The 24,930-nt window shown below is 47.7% G+C and overlaps 1 protein-coding gene across 1 annotated transcript in view; it reads right to left on the minus strand.

The window, feature by feature from the left end:
* The window catches only part of LOC141264817 (uncharacterized), a 184,493-nt gene that overhangs the window by 123,866 nt on the left and 35,697 nt on the right, over nucleotides 1–24,930 (minus strand). The window contains exon 2 of the mRNA XM_073677161.1: nucleotides 10,474–10,588. Coding sequence (XP_073533262.1) covers nucleotides 10,474–10,543 — 70 coding nt within the window. The 5' untranslated portion in view covers nucleotides 10,544–10,588. The remainder of the gene's footprint in view (nucleotides 1–10,473; nucleotides 10,589–24,930) is intronic.

The raw sequence follows: 24,930 nt of genomic DNA on the forward strand, positions 1-24,930 counted from the left end.
TTCAATCCAGCAGAGGCAGGGGAACACAGTCAACATTCTGGGAAAGTTTTCTCAGTCCATCCCATCGCACAGGCCCTGAGGTGCGGGGTACTCTCACAAGGAGTGCAAAGTTTGGGAAGATGCTGAGAGAGTATCTTGTCGACTGTACCAACGTCCTCCGTGATTCCTCTGTGTCTTTTAATTATTGGGTATCCAAGCTGGATACGTGGAATGAACTGGCTCTCTATGCCTTGGAGGTCCTGGCCTGCCCTGCCGCTAGCGTTTTATCAGAGCGGGTTTTTAGTGCCACTGGTGGAATTATAACTGATAAGCGCATCTGTCTGTTAACTGAAAATGCTGACCGGTTGACTCTTATAAAAATGAACAAGGGCTGGATTGGGCCAGACTTCTCAACACCACCGAATGATAGCAGCATAACATAAACTCAAATCCAGTGTCTTTTTTTTCGGGGGTGTATTCCCATGCACGTCTTCACACCCACACATGGGTATACGCTTCCTGATTTTGGCTATTTGCTCTTGTCCTCCTCCATCTCCTCATACTCATCCTCTACCACCATATCACAAGGGTGACCATGGTCCGTGATGCAACACCCACATCATTTTTTTAAAGGGTGTTCCAAGGGGCATTGGAGTGCCTCCCAATTTTTGGCAGCCCTTGCATTCACTGCATAGGCCAGCACTATGGGAGACCGTCTCCTTTCTAATGGGAATTTGTCGTTACTGTGGCCCTGCTCTATGTGTCTTTAAATTCTTAGTGGGGTTTTTCCTCAATTTGGTCAGCCGTTGGACTCACTGCATACCCTATAACTGTATAGCAGACTCTCTCCTTTCTAATGGGAATTTTTCGTTACTGTGGCCCTGCTCTATGTGTCTTTAAATTTTTATTGGGGTTTTTCCTAAAATTGGTCAGCCCTTGGACTTACTGCATACCCTATAACTGTATAGCAGACTCTCTCCTTTCTAATGGGAATTTGTCGTTACTGTGGCCCTGCTCTATGTGTCTTTAATTTTTAGTGGGGCTTTTCCTAAAATTGGTCACCCGTTGGACTCACTGCATACCCTTTCACTGTATAGCAGACCCTCTCCTTTCTAATGGGAACATGTTGTACTTGTTACTGTGGCCCTGCTCTATATGTCTTTAAATTCTTATTGGGGTTTTTCCTAAAATTGGTGAGCCGTTGGACTCACTGCATACCCTATAACTGTATTGCAAACCCTCTCCTTTCTAATGGGAACATGTCGTACTTATTACTGTGGCCCTCCTTTATGTGTCTTTAAATTCTTAGTGGGGTTTTTCCTAAATTTGGTCAGTCGTTGGACTCACTGCATACCCTATAACTGTATAGCAGACCCTCTCCTTTCTAATGGGAATTTTTCGTTACTGTGGCCCTGCTCTATGTGTCTTTAAATTCTTAGTGGGGTTTTTCCCAAATTTTGGCAGCCCTTGCAGTCACAGCATGGGCATTACCACTATAGGAGACCCGCTCCTTTATAATGGGAACAATTTTTTTACTGAGACACTCCTCTATGTCTCTTCAAAGGGGTATTGGGTTGCGTCCAAATTTTTGGCAGCCATTGCAGTCACTGCATACGCAACAACAGTATAGGAGACCCACTTGTTAATAATGAGAACAACAAAGCATAGCCGGCTGATGCGTCTCTAACAATAGCGAGGGCCGACTTCTGGCCTTTTAAGAATAGTAAGGGCTGTCTGATGGCCCTATAAAAATAGGCTTTATGACTTTCAGAGTCCCTCCATCATAAATGAAACAGGATGTGTCTGATGATGTGTCACACACCACATTGCCAGATGAGGTTGTAAAATGTTAAAATGACATTAACCGGTGAATGCATTTGTCTTAAAAAATAATGTAAAAAAACCCAAAACAATAGGATCTTTCTTTAGTATAAAAAAACAACGTCACCAATTTAACCTCAATGTAATCACATTGTTCAGCTCATGCACCTCCTCCTTCATCTCCGAAATGACAACATCAGTCACAAGCTGACAGCACTGCAGCATTGCCTTGGCCAAGCGGCAACAGGCTGTGCTGAAGATAACATGCTTAATGCTTAGGTGACAAATCGCCCAGCACTGCAGAGTTGTTCAAAGCTGTAACACAGCAGCCTGATCTGTGACTCTCACCGCTGCCAGACATGGTCATGTGTGACAATGGGCAGAACCTGGTGACGGAGAAATGACAGCAGGAGTAGATACGGTTTCCCTCTATGCCAGTCTTTTCACTGAGCTGTGGCTGTGGTGAAATACAACTCCCACTGAGAAGCTGTTTCAGATTGAAAAACATTGTGCCCACCAGAGGATTTGATTCTGAGGGCTCACCTTTCTCACCCGCTCAAGAGCCCCATAGCAGCTGCAAAGTTAGCGCTATCATGAACTCTCCTGAGGTAGAAGCCAGGGCCCACCCGAGGATTCTCTGGTGGGACCGTCCAACCCTGCCGAAAAGCAGTCCTGGCTAAGAAAAGTGTGTGGGAAGGTTGCTGGACACTCTATGGCTGCTTTCTTACTGAGGAGGAAACACACGAAAACACAGGGAGAACATACAAAGTCCCTGCAGATGTTGTCCTTGATGGGATTTGAACTCAGCGCTGCAAGGCTTCAGTTCTAACCACTGATCCAATGTTCTGCCGTTCACCATCTAATATCTAACAGGCTGGAGAAACTTGCACCTACTGCCACTCTATCTTCAGCTCCTTTGTAAGAAACAAATGTATTTGGGCAGCCACTCAGTCTACCAAATAAAATTCCTGAGAAGGAAATTTGGGGTGGCTTCGCTACTGGTACTGGGGGCAGTGCTAATACCATGGCGTCGTACCATAGTTTACTGGAAATATTCCAGGCTGGTAGAAGTCAAGCAAATTCACACAGAAAAGTACCAGAAGTAATGTTCAGGGCCCCACGCTTGTAGAAGGCAGAGACAACACCGGGAGAAATAGTGACAGCTGGGGACCGAGTATGGACACGAGGCATGAGGTCGTGAAAAGCTTCCGCCTCCACAAGCCTAAAAAGCCACATTTCAAGTGCAAGCAGCTGCCCAGAAATCTGGCAGTTTAGTATTGCGGCCTGTGGATTTGTGGGTGGATGGCTTGCTGCATACTTGTGCTTGCATTCCAAGTAACAGAAAACTAAGCAGATAGTGGTCTCTATCTCTATCATCATCATGGCCTCACCTCAGCACTATGAATTCTCCTGAAGGAGAAGCCAGGGCCCACCGGAGGAGTCTCCGATTATCAGGTGGGTCCATCGATTCCTGCCAAAAAGCAGCCCTGGCTAATAAAAGTGTGGAGGAAGGTTCCCGGACACTCTATGGCTGCTTTTTTAATGTGGATCGGACGTTCTTATGCATGTTATTTCTCAAACCGGATTGCAGATCAGGCCATTGTCCAACTCTGTAGTCATGAAATTAAATGCGCAAAGAAAGATGTTTGTGTGTCAAAGCAACACCGACAAGTTCGAGTTGATGCTGGACGGGCTGCCATTGCTTCTGCAACAACCTGCATTAGAGGACTTCCTGGGAGAAATGACACCCAGAGTAGATACGGTTTCCCTCTATGCCAGTCCTTTCACCGAGCTAAAGAATATGGCTGTGGTGAAATACAACTCTCAGCAAAAAAAGCTGTGGACTGGCTCCATACCATCTCTGGCCACATTCACCTCTCCACATGTTTGTGGTTAGGCGGTCCTTCCCAGTGAGTGCACTGGGGAGGGCACGGGTAATGTTGTGGGACCCGTGCTTGAGGAAGGCGGAGACGACACCGGGACAAATAGTGGCTGCTGGAGACCGAGTATGGACACCCTGTCGCCGCTCCCATAAGATTGTGGACAGCTTCGTCCTCCATGAGCCTAAAAGGCCACATTTCAAGTGCAAGCAGCTGTAAAAAATTTAGCAGTATAGTATTGCAGACTGTGGGTTGGTGGGTGGCTGGCTGCATACTTGCGCTTGCATTCCAAGGAATGGGGTAGGGACAGCTGAGAGCTGCACTGGGACAAGGACGTGGATGGTGATTGTTGCAAGTCTGCAATGACAGGTGAATATTGGGAGGCATCTTCGCATGCGCCAAGGATCACTTATGATGGGCACACTTTTAGGAAGTGACCTGGGAGTCAGAGATGCTTCCAGAGGTCTTCCTCATGCTGTTTCCATGTCTTTTCAGCACTGTATGCATGTGTCTGATGATGCGTCACACACCACATGGCCAGATAAGGTTGTAAAATGTTAAAATAAAATTTCCCAGTGAATGCATTTGTCTTGGTTGAAAGCAATGCAAAGGTGCAAAAATGCATCGGAAACGCTACATGTGAACATAGCCCAAGGTGTGGAAGTGCATTTTTGTTTTTGGTTATTTATTTTGCCTTCTATACAAGTCATTACCCTGGAAAGGATGATCCTTAACATATTTCCCAGGAAAAGCCATTTTGGTTTCGTTTTTGTATGGTTTATTGTGAGTCCGTAAAAGTGGCATAATACTCAGACAACGTTGTTGACAGCAATGGCCTGGGAGTCAGAAATGCTTCCAGGGGTCTTCCCCATGCTGTTCCCATGTCATTTGAGCACTGTTCCCATCAATTTAGGCATTTTTTAGGCCCTCTGAAGACCGCTGGGGGGAGCCGTCTGAAAAATGCTCGAGTTTCCCATAGACTTACATTGGGCTCATGCTCGGGTCGAGCACCCGAGTATTCCAATTTGCTTGACCCGAGCAGCGAGCACCCGAGCATTTTAGTGCTCGCTCATCACTAATCACCATACTTTTAGAGCTATAATTTTTCTATACTTCTACCAACAAAGTCAAGTGAGAGCTTGTTGTTTGCGGGACGAGTTGATGTTTTTATTGGTATCATTTTTTACCACAAAACATTTTTTGATCATTTTCTATTCTGATTTTTGTGAAGCAGAATGAACAAAAACCAGCAAATCAGGAATTGCTTTTTTTTTCAGTATGATTACAGCGATACCATATTTATATATATTTTTAAAGAATATGGTGAATAAACCACTTTCTTTCAAGCATGTGATGCTTGTTCAGACTCACCTGTGGCAAGTAACAGATATTGTCAAAACGAAAATCACACCTGAAAGCAGATGTAAAGGGGAAAAGTTGACTCAATTTTTGCATTGTGTATCTGTGTGTGCCACACTAAGCATGGAGAACAGAAAGAGAAGAGAACTGTCTGAGGACATGAGAACCAAAATTGTAGAACAATAGCAACAATCTCAAGGTTACAAGTCCATCGGGCTTGATGTTCCTTTATTAATGATGTGCAGCATAATCCAGAAGTTTACCACCCATGGCACTGTAGATAGTCTCCCTGGAAAAGGACGGCAGAGAAAGATTGATGAAAGGTTGCAGGATAGTCCAGAGAGTGGGTAAGCAACCCCAATAGAGTTCCAAATAAATTCAAGCTGTCCTGCAGACTCAGGGTCTCAATCTGCACATGTGCTGCCTCCGGTGGCCATTTTCCCGAAGCCCAACTCAGGGCAATCATTGGGAAAGGGGACTATGCTCACCAGTGCCAACATCTTATGAGAGCCCAGGGCCCGCAGCATCGCCCCACTCCTGCCTCCGGCCTCCTGAAGCAGTAACCCTGCCTTCTGTGACCCCGAAAATAATATGGTCGTAACCGGTACTCAGTGATGGAAAAGTCTCATAGTCTTTAGTAAGTGGGCAGCTCGTCACATACCTCCCCCACTTTTTTTTCAGCACGAACACAAATGTAAGAGGTCTCACCTTTATGGGAACGAAACTTCCAGTTTCCTCAAAGCATATTCCATGTCATCCTTGCGAATAAACTCCACAGTCTCCATTCCCCCTGGTGTACATCAGCATGGTAGACCTCTCCAGCTTCTCTAATATGATCTTTTAGATCCTGCCAACTCCCCGATGGGGGAAGCCCTGAGATGATGACTCTGTATTTATTTAGGTCAGACAGGGGTCTGTACCTCCTGCTGAGTCCTCCATATCCTCCCCCTGATCCCCGGTTTGTCGTGGGAAACTCGACACGTATTCAATGAGAACCAAACTTGTATCCGTTGCGACCAACCCCAGAATGCTGACCCCCATCTACGAGGATGGTCACTTGACGGCCAGGTAAATAGTGTTCTGGGGAGACAATATCTGGGCTGACCAGGGTAATTGTAGAACCAGTGTCCCGAAGTCCCTGGGCCTTTTCCCTGATGTAATTTATCTCCCTCAGGTTACATTACTTCATGGTAATAGTCATTGCATTTTGTATATTACTGTCCACTGGTGGGGGGGTAGTCAGCCGCATGTTGAGACTGCTCCTTTCCCTCTTGGCTGATGCAGGGTGAACCAGTCCTTGGTTTCTGGTTGTGACATTGGCCCACTGGCACACCAATCCTGCTCCCAAATTGTTTCCCAGCAACACATCTACTGGTAAATTCTGCACTACTCCTACATCCATCCACCATTCCATGACTGTGACCCCAATGTAAATGTAATCATGCCTTCTGACTGTTCAAAGCTACTCCTCCGGCTATCTTTACTAACATATGGCTGCCGAGGACAATACATTGGCCCGGTACTAGATGGTCTTTTGTGAATGTGACTGAGACTCCGGAGTCACGGAGCCCCACAGCCTCCATGCCCTCTGCCCAGACTGGCTGCAGATGCTGGTTAATGGACTCGGAGGTGTCCCATCTAGTCTGTGACATTTGTACTTGTGCCACATATGCCTCTTCTTCCGGTTGGGTAGTGGGATCCTCTCTCCCTTAGCATTCCAGCCCCATTGCAGCACAGTGTTCACAGGTTGGGGATGCAGATGATGTGGGCTAGAACATTCCTGGCATTCCCTGGCAGAGTGTCCCATGCGTCCACAGTTATGGCAGTTCAACCCTCATCGCCCAAACACGAGCCATATTTGGGGGCTTGGGAAACCTTCCCCTCTTTGTGAAGTCAGAAATCCCTGCAGTTCCTCCTCTGGGCAGTCCATGGGTCTCGCTTTGCTCCCTGTAAATTCCTGTTCCCAACTAGCAGGGGCTGTACTTCCATGTAGCCCTGGTCAATTAGCAGACCAATCATCAACAAATCTTGCAGCCTGGTCCAGGCTGAGTGGTTTTCTATCTGCCACCCATTCTTTTAAGTCATGTGGACATAAATTGTTCCAGCATGAAAATATCCACGACGTGTTCTGTATCCCGAGCCCTCAATTCTTCTATCCACCGAGTGCATGCCATATGTAGTGTGGTAAATGGCAAATATACAATTGTCTCAGTCCACAATCCTCCACACGACAGAAAAAATGATGGAAGCACAGGTATCCATTAGAACAGTACTTTAAGAAAGTTTAAATCCTAACGATATTGCTCCCAACTGTAGCACGTTTATCCAGTTCAGTCTGTAGTGATCTCCATATCCCATCGATCCATCTATTCCTTCGATGTCCTTCCACACAACTCTTTGACTAAAACATGTGGCTTCTCTTTCTCCTACACTGAGATCAGCCCCCTGAATGGGCACAAGAGCTCACCCCTTCCTCCCCCAGCTAAGTGTGCATTAGTGGAGATATTTTCCCATCACCTAGGTCTGCATGTGAGACTCCCTGGGCTGATGGCTCCTCTGTGTCTACTGTCCCCATCCACACAATGGGGCTAGTGGCTGGGAGACAATAGAATGATTGCTTTCATTGATTACCAATCTTGGGTCTGGACTTATGTATGCTTACTGTCACTGAATCTAAAGGCCCCGTCACACATAACGAGATCGCTAGCGAGATCGTTATTACGTCATGGTTTTGGGATCGCTGGGGAGCTGTCAAACATGCAGAACTTCCGAATAATTTCGGCCGCCCCAGCGATCTAACTAACGATCTCAGCGGTCGTTGGGACGCTTTCACACAGCAGCTATTTCAACGATCCACACCTTGATAGGGACACTACAGCATAAAATATACACATTTTTGTGTGCGTATTTTTAATGTATCCCACCACACCATTTATTTCAATGGGTGAAAATGCTGTAAAAACACTAAAAGAATTGCCATGGCCCAGATTAGAAAATGCTTCATATCTGCATATCATGCTTCAGTTGGGAGACCTGCGGCTAGTCCATGCATTGTGATCCATGATCGGACTGAGATCTTTGGAAGTAAAGTCCAATTTATGGACGCCTACGTGTCAGTTTTGAATCGCTAACGAGGTCGTTGATAAGGTGTCAAACACAGCGATGCACACTGCCCAGCGGGAGCGCAACGACCCAGGAATGGTCCAGGAAGCTTTGTAACGATCAGCGATCTCACAGCAGGGGCTTGATCGTTGCTACCTGTCAGACATAACGAGATCGCTAGCAAAATCGCTATTGCGTCACAAAAACCGTGACGTATCAACGATCTCGCTAGCGATCTCGTTATGTGTGACGGGGCCTTAAGCATTGATACCTGAAGCTGAACTGATGAGCAAACAAATCACTAATGAGATTAATGGAATGCTGGACACTTTACAAGTGAAATTAGTGCACATGCTGATGAGCAAGCAGAACTATAGAAAACCTAACGAGTAAATCACTAATAAAACATAACAATAATATTGACGGAACCAGTGCTCCGTCATGGAAAAGTCTCATAGTCTTTAGTAAGTGGGCAGCTCCTCACACACAACATCTTTAGTATGACGGATGACACCGGAGAAAATACGCAGATCCCACAGCTGCCACCAGTTTATTGGGGGAAGGAACTTCGCTGCCTCCAATCATCAGGACAATACGCAGGTGTCTGATGAGTGATGGACGAGTCCGCGGCTGCTTACACTACTGGATATTAGGAAACTCACAGTGAGTATATGGTGTATTCACCTCCGATTCCAACACATGGAATAAATATATACCTCAGTATGGTCACTGCCAGCTCTACAAAAGCTAAAAGAACTAGCTAACACCACAAATCGTTTATAAAGGCCGATTGGGCACGTGTCCTGTTCTGCAGCAGCTGAGCTGTATTATGAGTTCTGCAGCAGCTGAGCTGTATTATGAGGCGCTACAGCAGCTGTGGTGTATTTGCTTTTTTTGTAGCAGCTGAGAGGTATTATGAGTTCTGCAGCAGCTGAGCTGTATTATGAGGTGCTACAGAAGCTGAGCTGTATTATGAGGTGCTGCACCAGCTGTGGTGTATTATGAGGTGCTACAGCAGCTGTGGTGTATTTGCTTTTCTGTAGCAGCTGAGAGGTATTAAGAGTTCTGAAGCAGCTGAGGTTTATTATGTCTTGTCAGAAAACACCAATTTGGTCAGACCTTGCAGCTCTCTGGCGCCCCCTTATCCTGCTGGTCAAACACGGTATTGACCGAGAATAAGCCCGGGCGCAGCTGCTCTAATTTATGTCGACTATTGCGGCACGTGATGTGACAGGACGTATATATACCACCAGTTCCTTCCAGGAACGTATATATACCTCCGACCAGCCACCCTCAAACCACCATATCACATAAATACTGGTATACTGCCACCACCGATCGCTTAACAGGTGGATCGGGTACCCGTTAGGTAACGTGAATTAGCGGGTGAGGAACGTGTTTGCTCGACATACTACCAGACGAACGAAGCTGGTAAATAATAATGATTTACTCCCGAAAGTGGGCAGTGTTTACAAAAGATATACAAGATATTATAAAAGAGACAATGTACATATATGCATAAACAGTTATTAAAATAAAAGGGATAAGTGATAGCAAAACCTGTGCCACGTGGTGATGGTCTCAGATTCTGTGGGGGGGACGGCTCCCCGGAAATTAAATGTGATTCTTCCACGCAGCGAGGAGGGCATGCGTTTGACGTCCCGGAGAAGAATTACTTAAAATGGCCGTTCTGGTTTTTAGTAAAGGGCCAAAACCTTAGGAGACACCCATGGTGTTTACCTCACACGGGGGCTCGGTCCCGTGAACCCACCCAGCTGCACAAGACATAGAAATCCTTCAGGTTTCATATCTTGGTGTGGGGGGGTCCCACATCCAAGATGGAGACATCATGTTTGCCGTCATCAATATTCATGAAGATGGATATTAAATATGATATCTCTATGACGCTCAGAAGCTCAGAATCCATTTCCCGGGCTTCCGGTGGTTTCTCAGTTATGCAAGATATACTATTATAATTGGAAAAAAGGTGAGCATTCCAAAAATGTGGTCCCTGTGTTTGTGACCGTCATGTGCATTATTAAAATCGACATTAAACGTTTGTACAATTAAACAATAGGATTGGAGGGAATTTCCAGTTTGTACCAGTATGCTTGCTCTGGACTGAGGCTTTATGGTGTCATAAAAATTCCTGGGTTGGGGGAAAAGCAACAGTGAGTTCTATGTAAAACTCTTACAAATGAACAGGGGGGGGGTGGAGATTTAAGACCTTTCTCATTTTTGAACTAGGACAAAAATACATTTTGCCTGACATGTCTGATGAATGAAAAAAAAAAGTGACTTTTTTCAGCTTTATCGAGTGATAATTCCTCACCGGGGTGGTTACTTGTAGGATCGTCCTCTGTGCACCGCTCATCTCCCCGCACATCACTTTCTTCTGCCATTATGGCAGCAATAAAGTTCTTCAGATTATTGCCTGGATTTCAGAGCTGTGAAAGAGATAATGTAAAAGTCACAGACAGAAAAAAAAGTTACAAGTAGAAGAAAAAGTCAAGTGGAAAGTTGTAGATGAGCTGAAGATCAGTAAAGAGGAGCCGTCAGCTCTCCGCACACCACAGCTTTAGTAAATCTTTATATTCCACATAATCTGATAATTCTGGAACTTCTCTCTTGTATCTCTGTGTTGTATCGCTCCTCTGTTATTCCTACTAATAATCTATGAATATATTGACAGCTGGGTGTTACCAGGAGGGGGTGTGTCACGGCACGGTCCAATCAGCTGACAGTGTCAGTGTTCTGACCCGCCCCTTTGATAATGAGAATGGATACCCCCCTGGATGTGGAATCATCTAGAAAGTTCCAAATTATCTGGAAACACGGTCGTCCACCACAGCCCCATTACGACGATAACAAACCAGCATCAATTTTTTTTCATTGAATTAATTGAAAAAATTCAGAATATCAGATAAAATGTCTTCAGTAGTGTTGACTGTTCAGACACAAATATATCTGTTTAAAAGATTCTGGTGTAGGCCACATAACTATAACTGTGGTTTTGCAGTTCCACAGTTCAAATCTCAGTATTATCCAGCTTTTGGCCTTTTTTCCGTAAAAAAAAACAGTAATAGTGTCTCCCTGACTGTTCAGACACAAATATATCTGTTTATAAGATTCTGGTGTAGGCCAGAAAAATAGAACTGCGGTTTTCCTCTTCCACGGTTCTAATCTCCTTTTTATTACCCTTTTGCCATTGATAGTGCGAGTGTAAGCTATTTTACTTCATTTACAATGGGCAAGGCACGTGGCAAGGGACGTGGAACTGGAAGTTCTGGTGATGATGCGTGTAGAGGACGGGGCTGTGGCCAAGGTGAAAATGTGCCACAACCAACAGCCACATCTTCTCGCTCCCACTTCTTGACCGAATTACTAGGGAAGCACACTACAACACCAGTATTGCAAACTGATCAGTGTGAACAGGTTATTAATTGGATAGCAGATAATACTTCCAGTTACCTGGGCACCACCACCTCCGGTCTGTCTTCCACACGGTCAAGTTTTAGTAGTCGTGAGTCTCGACCGCATTCTCCTCCTCACCCTGATGTTCCTTCCTCCCACCATGCCGAGTGTCGTCAGACAGCAACTGATCCCACAGTTGGACACTCTGAAGAGCTGTTCACTGGTCCATTTCCATATTTGTGCCCCTCGCCTGCTCCGCTCGAAGTGGTGGAAGAGGAGATCCCATGTAGTGATGCCCAAATATTTGAACAGCCACGGCCACAGGAAGTCGACGCTGGCAATTTGTCACAAGAGGTGGACGATGACGAGACACAATTGACACGAAGTGAGGAGGATGATCGTGGTGCGCAAGTGGATGAGGAGGAGGTGGTGGATGATCTAGTAATTGACCCAATGTGGCAGGAGGACACGCAGAGCGAGGCCAGCAGCACACAGGGGGAGGGAGGCAGAGTACCAGAGTACAGGCAGGAAGAAGCAGTGTGGTGGCCGCACACAGAAGGCGGGCAACAGTTCCCCATAACACCAACACGAGGGACGTTGCCAGTACAACCGGTAGGTCTTCCAGAGTCTGGAATTTTTTTAAAGACTCTGCTGATAACCCCAAAAAGGCCATTTGTACCACCTGCCATGCCAGCATCAGCAGGGGTGACAAAGCTACCAGCCTGACCACCACCAGCATGATCAGGCACATGTCAGCTGTTACTAATCCGGGTGGTGGAACCTCTGTGCTGCGGTGCAAGGAGGGACCCAGAGGGGCGTAACTAGGTATCAACTCGGACCGACCAGGGTCGTACGGCGGCTCAATCGACTCCGAGACCAGGGAGGGACCGAGCAGAGGGACCAGGTGCTACTCTGGGGACGACCTTGTAAGAGAGCAGGTGACTCCCACGGGTCAGATGGCAAGGACTGACCGGTTCAGCAGATGAGCATGGCAAGCAGGCTGACGGGTGGTCCGGACAGACAGACTGGCAGACACGACTGGAACAAGCAGGAGCCTACAGGTAGGCTGACAGGTTGGCACGGCAAGTGACAGGCAGGAGCCTCTAGGTAGGCTGTCAGGTGGTCACGGCAAGTGACAGACGGGAGCCTCTAGGTAGGCTGTCAGGTGGTCACGGCAAGTGACAGGCGGGAGCCTCTAGGTAGGCTGTCAGGTGCTCACGGCAAGTGACAGGCAGGAGCCTCTAGGTAGTCTGTCAGGTGGTCACGGCAAGTGACAAGAGGGAGCCTCTAGGTAAGCTGTCAGGTGGTCACGGCAAGTGACAAGCAGGAGACTCTAAGTAGGCTGTCAGGTGGTCAGAGCCCATAGACAGACTGGCGGGTTTGACCGTAGGCCGACCGTCGGGCTGGAGAGTGTCCTTGGCAGGCGGAGACAGGTAGCAGGTGAAGGCTCCGGATAAGAGGACTGGCCAGCCCATAGACAGACGAGCGGACTGAGCTGTAAGCAGACTGTCGGGCTGGACTGGTAATAAGGCTGGCAGACTGGACTGATAGTCAGACGGACTAGATTGGTAGTCAGACAGGCAGCAGGACCTGTAGGCTGAAGCAGAGTTTAGCATACAGAGCAACAACCTTGCACGGGCACCTCCATAGTGGAGGAGGTGCCTTTTATAGGGGAAGTCCTCCAGCCATTGGCCGGGGACTTTTTAGGACGACGCCCTAAGCACAAGGCAAGGGAAGCTGCGTGCACCAGCAGCAGCTGCAGGGAGGCCAGAGGACGCCGGAGCAGGACCGCGGCGGTAAGGGGGACGGCGTCCCTGCTGGGCAGGAGGCAGAGACGCCGATGCTATATCAGCAAAGCACCCGACTTTGTGGGGCAAACCCCAGGGTCCACAACCAGTGTCAGCGGGTGTCACCACTGCTTCTTCCGCTGTTGTGCGTGTAAGAGAACCCCCTGTTGTGCGTGCAAGGCAATCCCCTGTCCATACGGCATGCAAAGTTGCCCCCTCCTCTCAGTCTTCACTTGTTATGGTAGTTTCTCAAGAAACAGCATCAACGTCCACGTCCACGTCCCACAGCAGCGTTCAATTGTCTATTTCCCAGACCTTTGAACGATAGCGCAAATTCGCAGCCAATGCCCCACAGGCCACAGTCCTAAATTTGCATATTTCACAACTGCTTGCGTTGTAAATGCTGCCTTTTAGGCTGGTGGAGACAGAATCCTTCCGCAACCTTATGGCGGTGGCCGTCCCTCGGTACTCGGTCCCCAGCCGACACTATTTTGCCCGGTGTGCCATCCCCGCACTACACAAGCACGTGTCCCAAAACATCTGCCGTGCCCTCAACAACGCAATTACTGGAAGAGTCCACCTGATAACGGACATGTGGACAAGTGCTTGTGGCCAAGGACGGTACATCTCTCTGACGGCACACTGGGTAAACATAGTGGAAGCCGGGACCCAGTCGGACCTTGAGACGGAACACATCCTCCCCACACCGAGGATTGCGCGCCCTATGTCAGTCAGAGTTTCCCCCACAGTGTACAGCTCCTGCACATCATCCTCCTCCTCCTCCTCATGTTCAGCCTCCATCTCAGATATCACTACATCAGTTACAAGCTGGAAGCACTGCAGTACTGCCTCAGCCAAGCGGCAACAGGCTGTGCTGTAACTCATAAGCTTAGGTGATAAACCTCACACTGCTTGTGAGTTGTGGACAGCTGTGAAACAGCAGGCAGATCTGTGGCTGAGATTGCTGAACCTACATCCAGGCATGGTCGTGTGTGACAATGGCCTTAACCTGGTGGCGGCTCTGAGGCGAGGCGAGATCACACACGTACCATGCCTGGCTCATGTGCTTAACCTCGTGGTTCAGCGGTTTCTTAAATCATACCGCGAGTTGCCAGATCTGCTCGTCAAAGTACGCCGCCTGTCAGCTCATTTTCAGAAGTCGGCTACAGCTTCCACCGCCCTTGCTGTGCTGCAGCAGCGTTTGCAGCTTCCGGCACACCAACTGGTGTGTGATGTCCCCACACGTTGGATCTCTACCCTCCACATGTTCCAAAGGATTTGGGAGCAGAAGAGAGCAATTGTGGAGTACCAGCTGCAACAAGGCCGTCGATATTCAGGTCAGATTCCACACATAAGACCTCAGGAGTGGACCTGGATGTCTGACAAATGTACCATCCTGACAAACTTGGAGGAGTCCACCAAGATGGTGAGTGGCGATGACGCCATCATTAGCGTCAGCATCCCACTTGTCTGTCTTTTGCAACGCTCTCTGCAGAGAATTAAAGAAGAGGCATTGCAGCAAGAGTATGAGATGGATCAAGAAGCCATAACGGGCGATTACACACAGCCTAGCCTCATCTCATCCCAACGTGCATTGGGGGACAATGAGGGAGAGGAGGAGGAGGAGGAGAAAGAACAGGAGCTGGTATCATGCGCTGTAGACGGTAGTACCTGTACAACTGTCATACCGTCGGTTCAACGTTGGTGGCCTGAGGACATGGGGGAGGAGGAGGAGGAGAGTATGGTTAGTCATCATCTTGGTGAGGACACAGAAGTCTTGCCCGTTACCAGTCTGGCACGCATGGCTGACTTTATGTTACGCTTCCTTAACCGTGACCCTCGCGTTGTCAAAATGTTGGGTGACAGTCATTACTGGTTGCTGACACATTTAGACCCCCGCTACAAGGAGAACTTTCACTCTCTTATTCCTGAGGTGGAGAGGTCTACAAAAATGGGGCAGTACCAGAAGGCCCTTGCTGCAGAACTGTTAAAAAAATTCCCATCTGAGCACGCTAGCGGCAGAGGTCACAGTTCGTTGACCAACCAAGGTATACAGGCGAGAGAGACGCAACTCCAATCGAGCAGAGGCAGGGGAACACTGTCAACGTTCTGGGACAGTTTTCTGAGACCCGCCCAGCTTACAGGCCCTGAGGCGCGGGGTACTCTCACAAGGAGTGGAAAGTTTCAAAAGATGGTGAGGGAGTAAATTGCCGACCGTACCAGCGTCCTCCGTGATTCCTCTGTGCCTTTTAATTATTGGGTATCCAAGCTGGACACGTGGAATGAACTCGCTCTTTACGCCTTGGAGGTCCTGGCCTGCCCTGCCGCTAGCGTGTTATCTGAGCGTGTTTTTAGTGCCGCTGGGGGAATTATAACTGATAAGCGCACTCGCCTGTCAACTGACAATGCTGACAAGCTGACCCTTATCAAAATGAATAAGGGCTGGATTGGGCCAAACTTCTCATCACCACAAAATGACAGCAGAGTAACATAAAGTCAAATCCACTGTGTTATTTCGGGAGGTGTATTCCCATGCACCGCTTCACACCCACACATGGGTATACGCTTCCACATTTCGGCTGTATTTTCTCCTTATCCTCAGCCTCCACCAACACTAAACCACCAGGGTGACCGTGGTCCGTGTTGCCAGCATTGCAAGTTCCTCTGTCCTAATTTTTGGCAGCTTTTGCTTGGAAGGCATAGGCAAAGACTATGGGAGACCCACTCCTGAATAATGGGAATAAGGTTTTTAATATGCTGTACTGCATGGCTCTTGTTTGCCAGCATTGCAAGTTCCTCCGTCCTAATTTTTGGCAGCTTTTGCTTGGAAGGCATAGGCAAAGACTATGGGAGACCCACTCCCCAATAATGGGAATAATGTTTTTAATATGCTGTACTGCATGGCTCTTGTTTGGCAGCATTGCAGGTTCCTCTGTCCTAATTTTTGGCAGCTTTTACTTGGAAGGCATAGGCAAAGACTATGGGAGACCCACTCCCCAATAATGGGAATAATGTTTTTAATATGCTGTACTGCACGGCTCTTGTAAGGGGCATGAAAGCCGTCCTGTTAAACCACTCTGAACTCCACAGCTCTTCCAAGGGGCATTAAAACTGTCTTGTTAAGCTACTGTGACCTCCACGTCTCTTCCAAGGGGCATTAAAACTGTCTTGTTAAGTTACTGTGACCTCCACCACTCTTCCAAGGGGCATTAACACCGTCTTGTTAAGATACTGTGACCTCCACGTCTCTTCCAAGGGGCATTAAAACCGTCTTGTTAAGCTACTGTGACCTCCACCACTCTTACAAGGGGCATTGATATTGTCTTTTTATTCCACTGCTACATCCACCACTCTTCCAAGGGGCATTAAAACCATCTTGTTAAGCTACTGAGACCTCCACGTCTCTTCCAAGGGGCATTAAAACCGTCTTGTTAAGCTACTGTGACCTCCACCACTCTTCCAAGGGGCATTGATATTGTCTTTTTATTCCACTGCGACCTCCACCACTCTTCCAAGGGGCATTAAAACCATTTGTTAAGCTACTGTGACCTCCACGTCTCTTCCAAGGGGCATTAAAACCATCTTGTTAAGCTACTGTGACCTCCACCACTCTTCCAAGGGGCATTAAAACTGTCTTGTTAAGCTACTGTGACCTCCACCACTCTTCCAAGGGGCATTAAAACTGTCTTGTTAAGCTACTGTGGCTTCCACGTCTCTTCCAAGGGGCATTAAAACCATCTTGTTAAGCTACTGTGAACTCCACCACCCTTCCAAGGGGCATTGATATTGTCTTTTTATTCCACTGCGACCTCCACCACTCTTCCAAGGGGCATTAAAACCGTCTTGTTAAGCTACTGTGACCTCCACCACTCTTCCAAATGGCATTGATATTGTCTTTTTATTCCACTGCGACCTCCACCACTCTTCCAAGGGGCATTAAAACCGTCTTTTTAAGCTACTGTGACCTCCATGTCTCTTCCAAGGGACATTAAAACCATCTTGTTAAGCTACAGCGACCTCCACCACTCTTCCAAGGGGCATTAAAACTGTCTTGTTAAGCTACAGTGACATCCACCACTCTTCCAAGGGGCATTAAAACCGTCTTGTTAAGCTACTGTGACCTCCACTACTCTTCCAAGGGGCATTGATATTGTCTTTTTATTACACTGCAACCTCCACCACTCTTCCAAGGGGCATTAAAACCATCTTGTTAAGCTACTGTGACCTCCACGTCTCTTCAAAGGGGCATTAAAACCGTCTTTTTAAACCACTCTGAACTCCACAGCTCTTCCAAAGGGCATTGCATTTCCTCCTAATTTTAGTCAGCTTTTGCTTTTCAATGCATAGGCTACCACTAAGGGAGACTCACTCCCCAATAATGGGTAGAAGGTTTTTAGTATGCTGTAATCCACATCTGTTTCAAGGGGCATTGCAGTTCCTCATAATTTTTGGAAAGCCTTCCATTCACTGCTTAGGCCAACAGTGTACAGGAGACCCAGTTGCTATAAATGGAAAAAACGGTTTAGTTAAGGCCCTCTGACCTCCATGTCACTTCCAAGTGGCATTGGAGAGCCTCAAAATTTTTGGTAGGCATTGTACTCACTGTATGCCCTATAACTGTGTAGCCGAACCGCTCCTTTTGGTACAGAAACATATCCTACAAGACATGTGTGGTTGACTGGCCTGATATTGATGTGAATGGTCGCTGTTCCTCCTGCTCTTTCTCCTTTGCCACCACCTCATCCATCATTCATCACCTGAAGCTTTGTTTTAACGGGAGTCATAGAACTGGGATAGTAGCAGGAAAACATCCAGCAATCCTTGGAGGAGGTAGGATATGCGCCAAAACACTGACCACCTCAGGCCTAGCCGCTACTACATACATGCGCTTGCATTCCAAGGAACAGAAAGCTAAGGAGATGGATGGCCTCATGATCATGAATAATTTACTCGCTGTGCAGGAGGCCGACCACTGCTGCTGTCTACCTTCTGAACTTTGTGTTGAAGCCTGACTGACCCAGGACCCGCAATCCTCTATGTGTGGAGGACGTGTTGCATCCCAGTGTCCAACTGTGTACCGGCTTCCACAATATTAACCCAGTGTGAAGGCGTCAGTCAGATGGACCATCCCTGGCCACATTCACTTGTCCACGTATTTGTGGTTAGGCTGTCCTTCAAATAGGAACGGCTGGGGACCGTTTATGGACACCCGGCCGCCCCCAGGCGGCTGGGGACCGTGTGTGAGCACCCGGCTGCGGGGCGACTGGGGACCGAGTATGGACACCCGGCCGCCGGGCGGCTGGGGACTGATTATTGAAAACCAGTCCGCCGACGCAGCCATGACGTGGTGGCCAGATTCCGCCTCCACATGCCTAAAAGGCCCAATTTCAAGTGCAAGCAAGCAAGCAGTATGGTATTGCAGCCTGGACGTGGGTGGGTGGCAGGCTGCATACTTGCGCTTGTATTGCAAGGAATGGGGGAGGTACAATTGAACACTGCCCTGGGACAAGGACTTGCACGGGGATAGTTGCAAGTCTGCATCTTCTGATGCGGCAAGGATCACTTCTGATGGGCATACTTTTAGGCAGTGCCCTGGGTGTCAGAGATGCTTCCAAGGGTCTTCCCCATGCTGTCCCCATGTCTTTTCAGCACTGTATGCATGTGTCACACAGCACATGGCCAGATAAGTAAAATGTTAAAATGACATTTCCCGGTGAATGCATTTGTCATGGTTGAAATCAATACAAAAGTGCAAAAACGCATAAAAAATGCTACTTGTGAACATAGCCCAAGGTGTGGAGGAGTATTTTTGTTTTTGGTTATTTATTTTACTTTATACACAAGTCTTTACCCTGGAAAGGATGTTCCTTAACATATTTCACAGGAAAACCGTTTCAGTTTCGTTTTTGAACGTTTTATTGTGAGTCCGTAAAAGTGGCTTAATACCTCTGAACACGTTGTTGACAGCAGTGACCTGGGGGTCAGAAATGCTTCCTGGGGAAATCCCCATGCTGTCTCCATGTCATTTGAGCACTGTTCCCATCGTTTTGGGCACTTTTTAGGCTTTCTACAGACTGCCGGGGGTGCCGCCGCAAAAATGCTCGGGTCTCCCATAGACTAACATTGGGCTCGTTCCTCGGGTCGAGCACCCGAGTATCATGGTGAGCTCGGCCCGAGCTTTGAGCACCTGAGCATTTTAGTGCTCGCTCAGCACTAGTCTTCAGCTTTGTGCCGCCATGTTCTGAGAACAGGAGAAACATCGTCTCTGTTGCTGGGGCTGATGAGTTTTTGTTCTCTGGGCAGTGATGACAATTTACTATACATACAATGCTTTGGTTACTTATTATTACACTTTGTTAGGAACGTGAGATGACCAAAAAAACATAATTCAAATGTAGCAAAACTAAAAAAGCTTTTTCTTTTCCTTACCTTTAACGAGGAAAAAGTGTGAGGATGTGAACTTTTTATATTTCTTTAAATGTTTTGTATGTTTTAAAACGTAGGTGACCTGCGCCTGCAATGCTATAGAAGGACAGAGTGAAGACGTCAGTACAGGGCTGAGGTTCACAGGAGGGGCGAGATGACGGTCACATTACTATTAGTGATGAGCGAGCACTAAAATGCTCGGGTACTCGTTGCTCGGGTCGAGCACATTGGAATACTCGGGTACTCGACCCGAGCAACGAGCCCAATGAAAGTCTATGGGAAACTCGAGCATTTTTCAGGCGGCTCCCCCCGCAGTCTGCAGAGGGCCTGAAAATTGCCCAAATCGATGGGAATAGTGCACAAATGACATGGGAACAGCATGGGGAAGACCCCTGGAAGCATCTCTAACTCCCAGATCACTGCTGTCAACAACGTGGTCAGAGTATTACGCCACTTTTACGGACTCGCAATAAAACATACAAAAACAAAACCAAAATGGATTTTCCTGGGAAATATGTTAAGGAACATCCTTTCCAGGGTAATGACTTGTATATAAGGCAAAATAAATAACCAAAAATACTCCTCCACACCTTGGGCTATGTTCACACGTAGCGTTTTTGATGCGTTTTTGCACTTTTGCATTGCTTTCAACCAAGACAAATGCATTCACCAGGAAATGTCATTTTAACACTTTACAACCTTATCTGGCCATGTGGTGTGTGACACATCATCAGACACATGCATACAGTGCTGAAAATACATGGGAACAGCATGGGGAAGACCTTTGGAAGCATCTCTGACTCCTAGGTCACTGCCTAAAAGTGTGCCTATCATAAGTGATCCTTGGCGCATGCGAAGAGGCCTCCCACAATGCACCTGTCGTTGCAGACTTGCAACAATCACCGTCCATGTCCTTGTCCCAGTGCAGCGTTCAGTTGTCCCTACCCCATTCCTTGGAATGCAAGCACAAGTATGCAGCCAGCCACCCACCCACAGGCTGCAATACTATACTGCCAAATTTTTGACAGCTGCTTGCACTTGAAATGTGGCCTTTTAGGCTCGTGGAGGTGGAAGCTTTTCACAACCTCATGCCGGCAGCGGCCGGGTGTCCATACTCGGTCCCCAGCCGCCACTATATCTCCTGGTATCACCTCCGCCTTCCACAAGCATGGGTCCCACAACATTACCCGTGCCCTCCCCACTGCACTTGCTGGGAAGGAACACCTAACCACAAACACGTGGACAGGTGAATGTGGCCAGGGACGGTACGGAGCCAGTACACCACTTTTTTTTTGCTGAGAGTTATATTTAGCTCGGTGAAAGGACTGGCATAGAGGGAAACCCTATCTACCCTGCGAGTAAATTTCTCCCAGGAAGTCCTCTAAAGCTGCTTGCACTTGAAATGTGGCCTGAACATTACTGCTGGTACTATTCTGTGGGAATTTGCTTGCCTCCTACCAGCCTGGAATATTTCCAGTAAACTATGGTATGACGCCATGGTATTAGCACTGCCCCCAGTACCAGTAGTGAAGCCATCCCCAATTTCCTTCTCAGGAATTTTATTTGGTAGACTGAGTGGCTGCCCAAATACATTTTCTCACAAAGGAGCTGAAGATAGAGTGGCAGTAGGTGCAAGTTTCTCCAGCCTGTTAGATATTAGAGGGTGAACGGCAGCACATTGGATCAGTGGTTAGCACTGAAGACTTCCAGCGCTGGGATCCTGGGTTCAAATCCCAGAAAGGACAACATCTGCAAGGACTTTGTATGTTCTCTCTGTGTTTGTGTGTGTTTCCTCCTCAGTAAAAAAGCAGCCATAGTGTGTCCGAGAACCTTTCCACACACTTTTCTTAGCCAGGACTGCTTCTTGGCAGGGTTGGATGGTCCCACCAGAGAATCCTCTGCTGTGCCTTGGCTTCTACCTCAGGAGAGTTCATGATAGCGCTAATTTTGCAACTGTTATGGGGCTCTTGAGCAGGTGTGAAAGGTTAGCCCTCAGAATCAAATCCTCTGGTGGGCACAATGTTTTTCAATCTGAAACAGCTTCTCAGTGGGAGTTGTATTTCACCACAGCCATATTCTTTAGCTCGGTGAAAGGACTGGCATAGAGGGAAACCGTATCTACTCCGGCTGTCATTTCTCCGTCACCAGGTTCCGCCCATTGTCACACACAACCATGCATGGCTGTATGTTCAGCGGTGAGAGCCACAGATCAGGCTGCTGTGTTACAGATTTCAACAACTCTGCAGCGCTGGGCGGTTTCTCAATTAAGCATTAAGCATGTTATCTTCAGCACAGCCTGTTGACGCTTGGCCAAGGCAGTGCTGCAGTGCTGTCAGCTTGTGACTGATGTGGTCATTTCGGAGATGGAGGAGGAGGTCCATGAGCGGAACAATGTGATTACATTGTTGTTAAATTGGTGACGCTGTTTTTTATACTATAGAAATTTTGTTTTTTTTACTTAATGAGTCATTTAGGAGTTTGCATCATATAACCTGTATTAACTCTATGGCACATAACCTTATGGGGTAGTCTATTATGTACAGCTCACACTATCCTTCATTCTATTTGAAGGAGGATGATGTTCTTAGCCACATATAATTATATTGTACTTTTTTGATTACAGAATTTGCATATTGTGGCTTACCTCTCTCATATGTTTGGACCTTGGTATCCTACACATATAGATTTTTGTTGCTGTGGATTGAGGACTCGCGATATATATTTCTTTAGTGCCTGTCTCTATATATATTCTTTACATTTCTTGAATGACACCATCTGAACCCAGATCTATTTGCCAAACTGATTTCGTGTGATTCTTACCCCAAGGGATCTATTTACTGTTTTAAGCAAATTGTGTGTGTTTTTCTTTTTATATTGCAATTTAATAAAATTTATATTTTAGTAACTCTTTTGTCTTGTGGGATTTATACTCCATTCATTTGTAGGAGATGTGTCTAGTTGGGAGTATCCCTAGCATTTAATATGCTATTAATGTTATACCATTCTGTTCGGTTCACTGTTCATGTATTGAAGTTGTGTCTCTCTCGCCTGTACTCATTGGTTGTCCAACGAAATGTGACCTCTGCCGCCAGCGTTTTCAGACGGGAATTATTTTAATAGTTCCGCAACAAGGGCCTTCTGGTACAGCCCCATTTTTGTAGACCTGTCCGCCTCAGGAATAAGAGATATAAAGTTCTCCTTGTAGCGTGGGTCTAGAAGTGTCACCAACCAGTAATGGCTGTCACCCAAAATTTTGAGAACGTGAGGGTCATGGGAAAGGCAGCGTAACATAAACTCAGCCATGCGTGCCAGACTACTAACAGGCAACACTTTCGTGTCCTCACCAAGAGGATGACTGACCATGCTCTCCTCCTCTCTGTCATCTGGCCATCCACGCTGAACAGACAGTATGACAGCTGTGCAGGTAGTACCGTCTATAGCGCATGAAACTAGCTCCTGTCCTTCCTCCTCCTCCTCCTCTTCCTCACTGTCACCAAATCCACATTGAGATGAGATGAGGCTTGGCTGTGTGTAATCACCCTGTATGGTTCCTTGCTCCATCTCATCATGCTCCACCTGCAATGCATCCTCTTTGATTGTGAGCAGAGAGCGTTTCAGAAGACAGAGAAGCAGGATGGTGACGCTAATTTTGGAGGATGGTACATATGTCTGACATCCATGTCCACTCCGGAGGTCTCATGTGTGGAGTCTGAACTGAATAATGACGGCCTTGTTGATGCTGGTACTCAACAACTGCCCTCTTCTGCTCACAAATTCTTCCCAACATCAGCAGTGTAGAGTTCCAACGCGTGGGGACATCACACACCAGTCTGTGAGCCGGAAGCTGCAAATGCTGCTGAAACACTGCAAGGGTGGCGGAAGCTGTAGCTAACTTTCTAAAATGGGCACACAGGCGGCGTACTTTAACAAGCAGATAAGGCAGCTCCGGGTAGGATTTTAGAAACCGCTGAACCACCAGGTTAAGCACATGGGCCAGGCATGGTACGTGTGTGAGCTCGCCTCGCCTCAGAGCCGCCACCAGGTTCTGGCCATTGTCACCTGGCTGTAGGTTCAGCGGTGTGAGCCACAGATCTGCCTGCTCTTTCAGAGCAGTCCACAACTCTTCAGCATTGTGCGGTTTTTCACCTAAGCATATTAGCTTCAGCACAGCCTGTTGCCGCTTGGCAGAGGCAGTGCGGCAGGGCATCCAGCTTGTGACTGATCTGGTCATTTCGGAGATGGAGGCTGAAGAGGAGGAGGAGGCTGAGGAGGATGAAGTGCAGGAGCTGTAGACCGTGGGGGCAACCCTGATTGACCTAGGGCCCGTAATCCTTGGAGTCGGGAGGACATGTTCCGTCCCAAGGTCCGACTGGGTCCCGGCTTCCACTCGTTAATCCAGTGTGCCGTCAGCGAGATGTACTGTCCCTGCCCACAAGCACTTGTCCACGTGTCCGTGGTTAGATGGACTTTACTGGTAACTGCGTTGTTGATAGCACAGCTAATATTTTGGGACACGTGCTTGTGTAATGCAAGGACGGCACACCAGGAGAAATAGTGGCGGCTGGGGACCGAGTACCGAGGGACGGCTGCCGCCATCAGGTTGCGGAATGCTTCCGTCTCCACTAGCCTAAAAGGCAACATTTCGAGCGCAAGCAGTCGTGAAATGTGAGAATTTAGTAGTTTGGCCTGTGCGGCGTTGGCTGCATATTTGCACTTGCGTTCCAAGGACTGGGGTATGGACAACTGAACGCTGCGATGGGACAAAGACATGGACGTGCTTCCTGATGCTGCTACTTGAGAGTGTGCAACGACAGGTGCAGGGCAGGAGGCATCTTCGCATGCACCATGGACAGGGGATTGGCTTGCATGCACAACAGCGGAAGAAGCAATGGTGCCACCCTCAAACACTGTTTCTGGACCCTGGGGTTCAGCCCACTAAGTTGGGTGCTTTGCTGCCATGTGCCTGATCATGCTGGTGGTGGTCAGGCTAGTCGTTTTGCCACCCCTGCTGATGATGGCCTGGCAGGTGTTGAAAATGGCCTTTTTGGGGTTATCGGCAGAGTCTTTAAAAAACAGCTAGACTCGGGAAGACCTAACAGTTGTACTGGCAACTTCCTTCGTGTTGGTGTTATGGGGAACAGTTGCCTGCCTTCTGTCTGCGG

The sequence above is a fragment of the Phyllobates terribilis genome, unplaced genomic scaffold (assembly GCF_046119375.1).
Source record: "Phyllobates terribilis strain yellow unplaced genomic scaffold, ASM4611937v1 Scaffold_4__5_contigs__length_816908805, whole genome shotgun sequence".
Lineage (NCBI taxonomy): Eukaryota > Metazoa > Chordata > Amphibia > Anura > Dendrobatidae > Phyllobates > Phyllobates terribilis.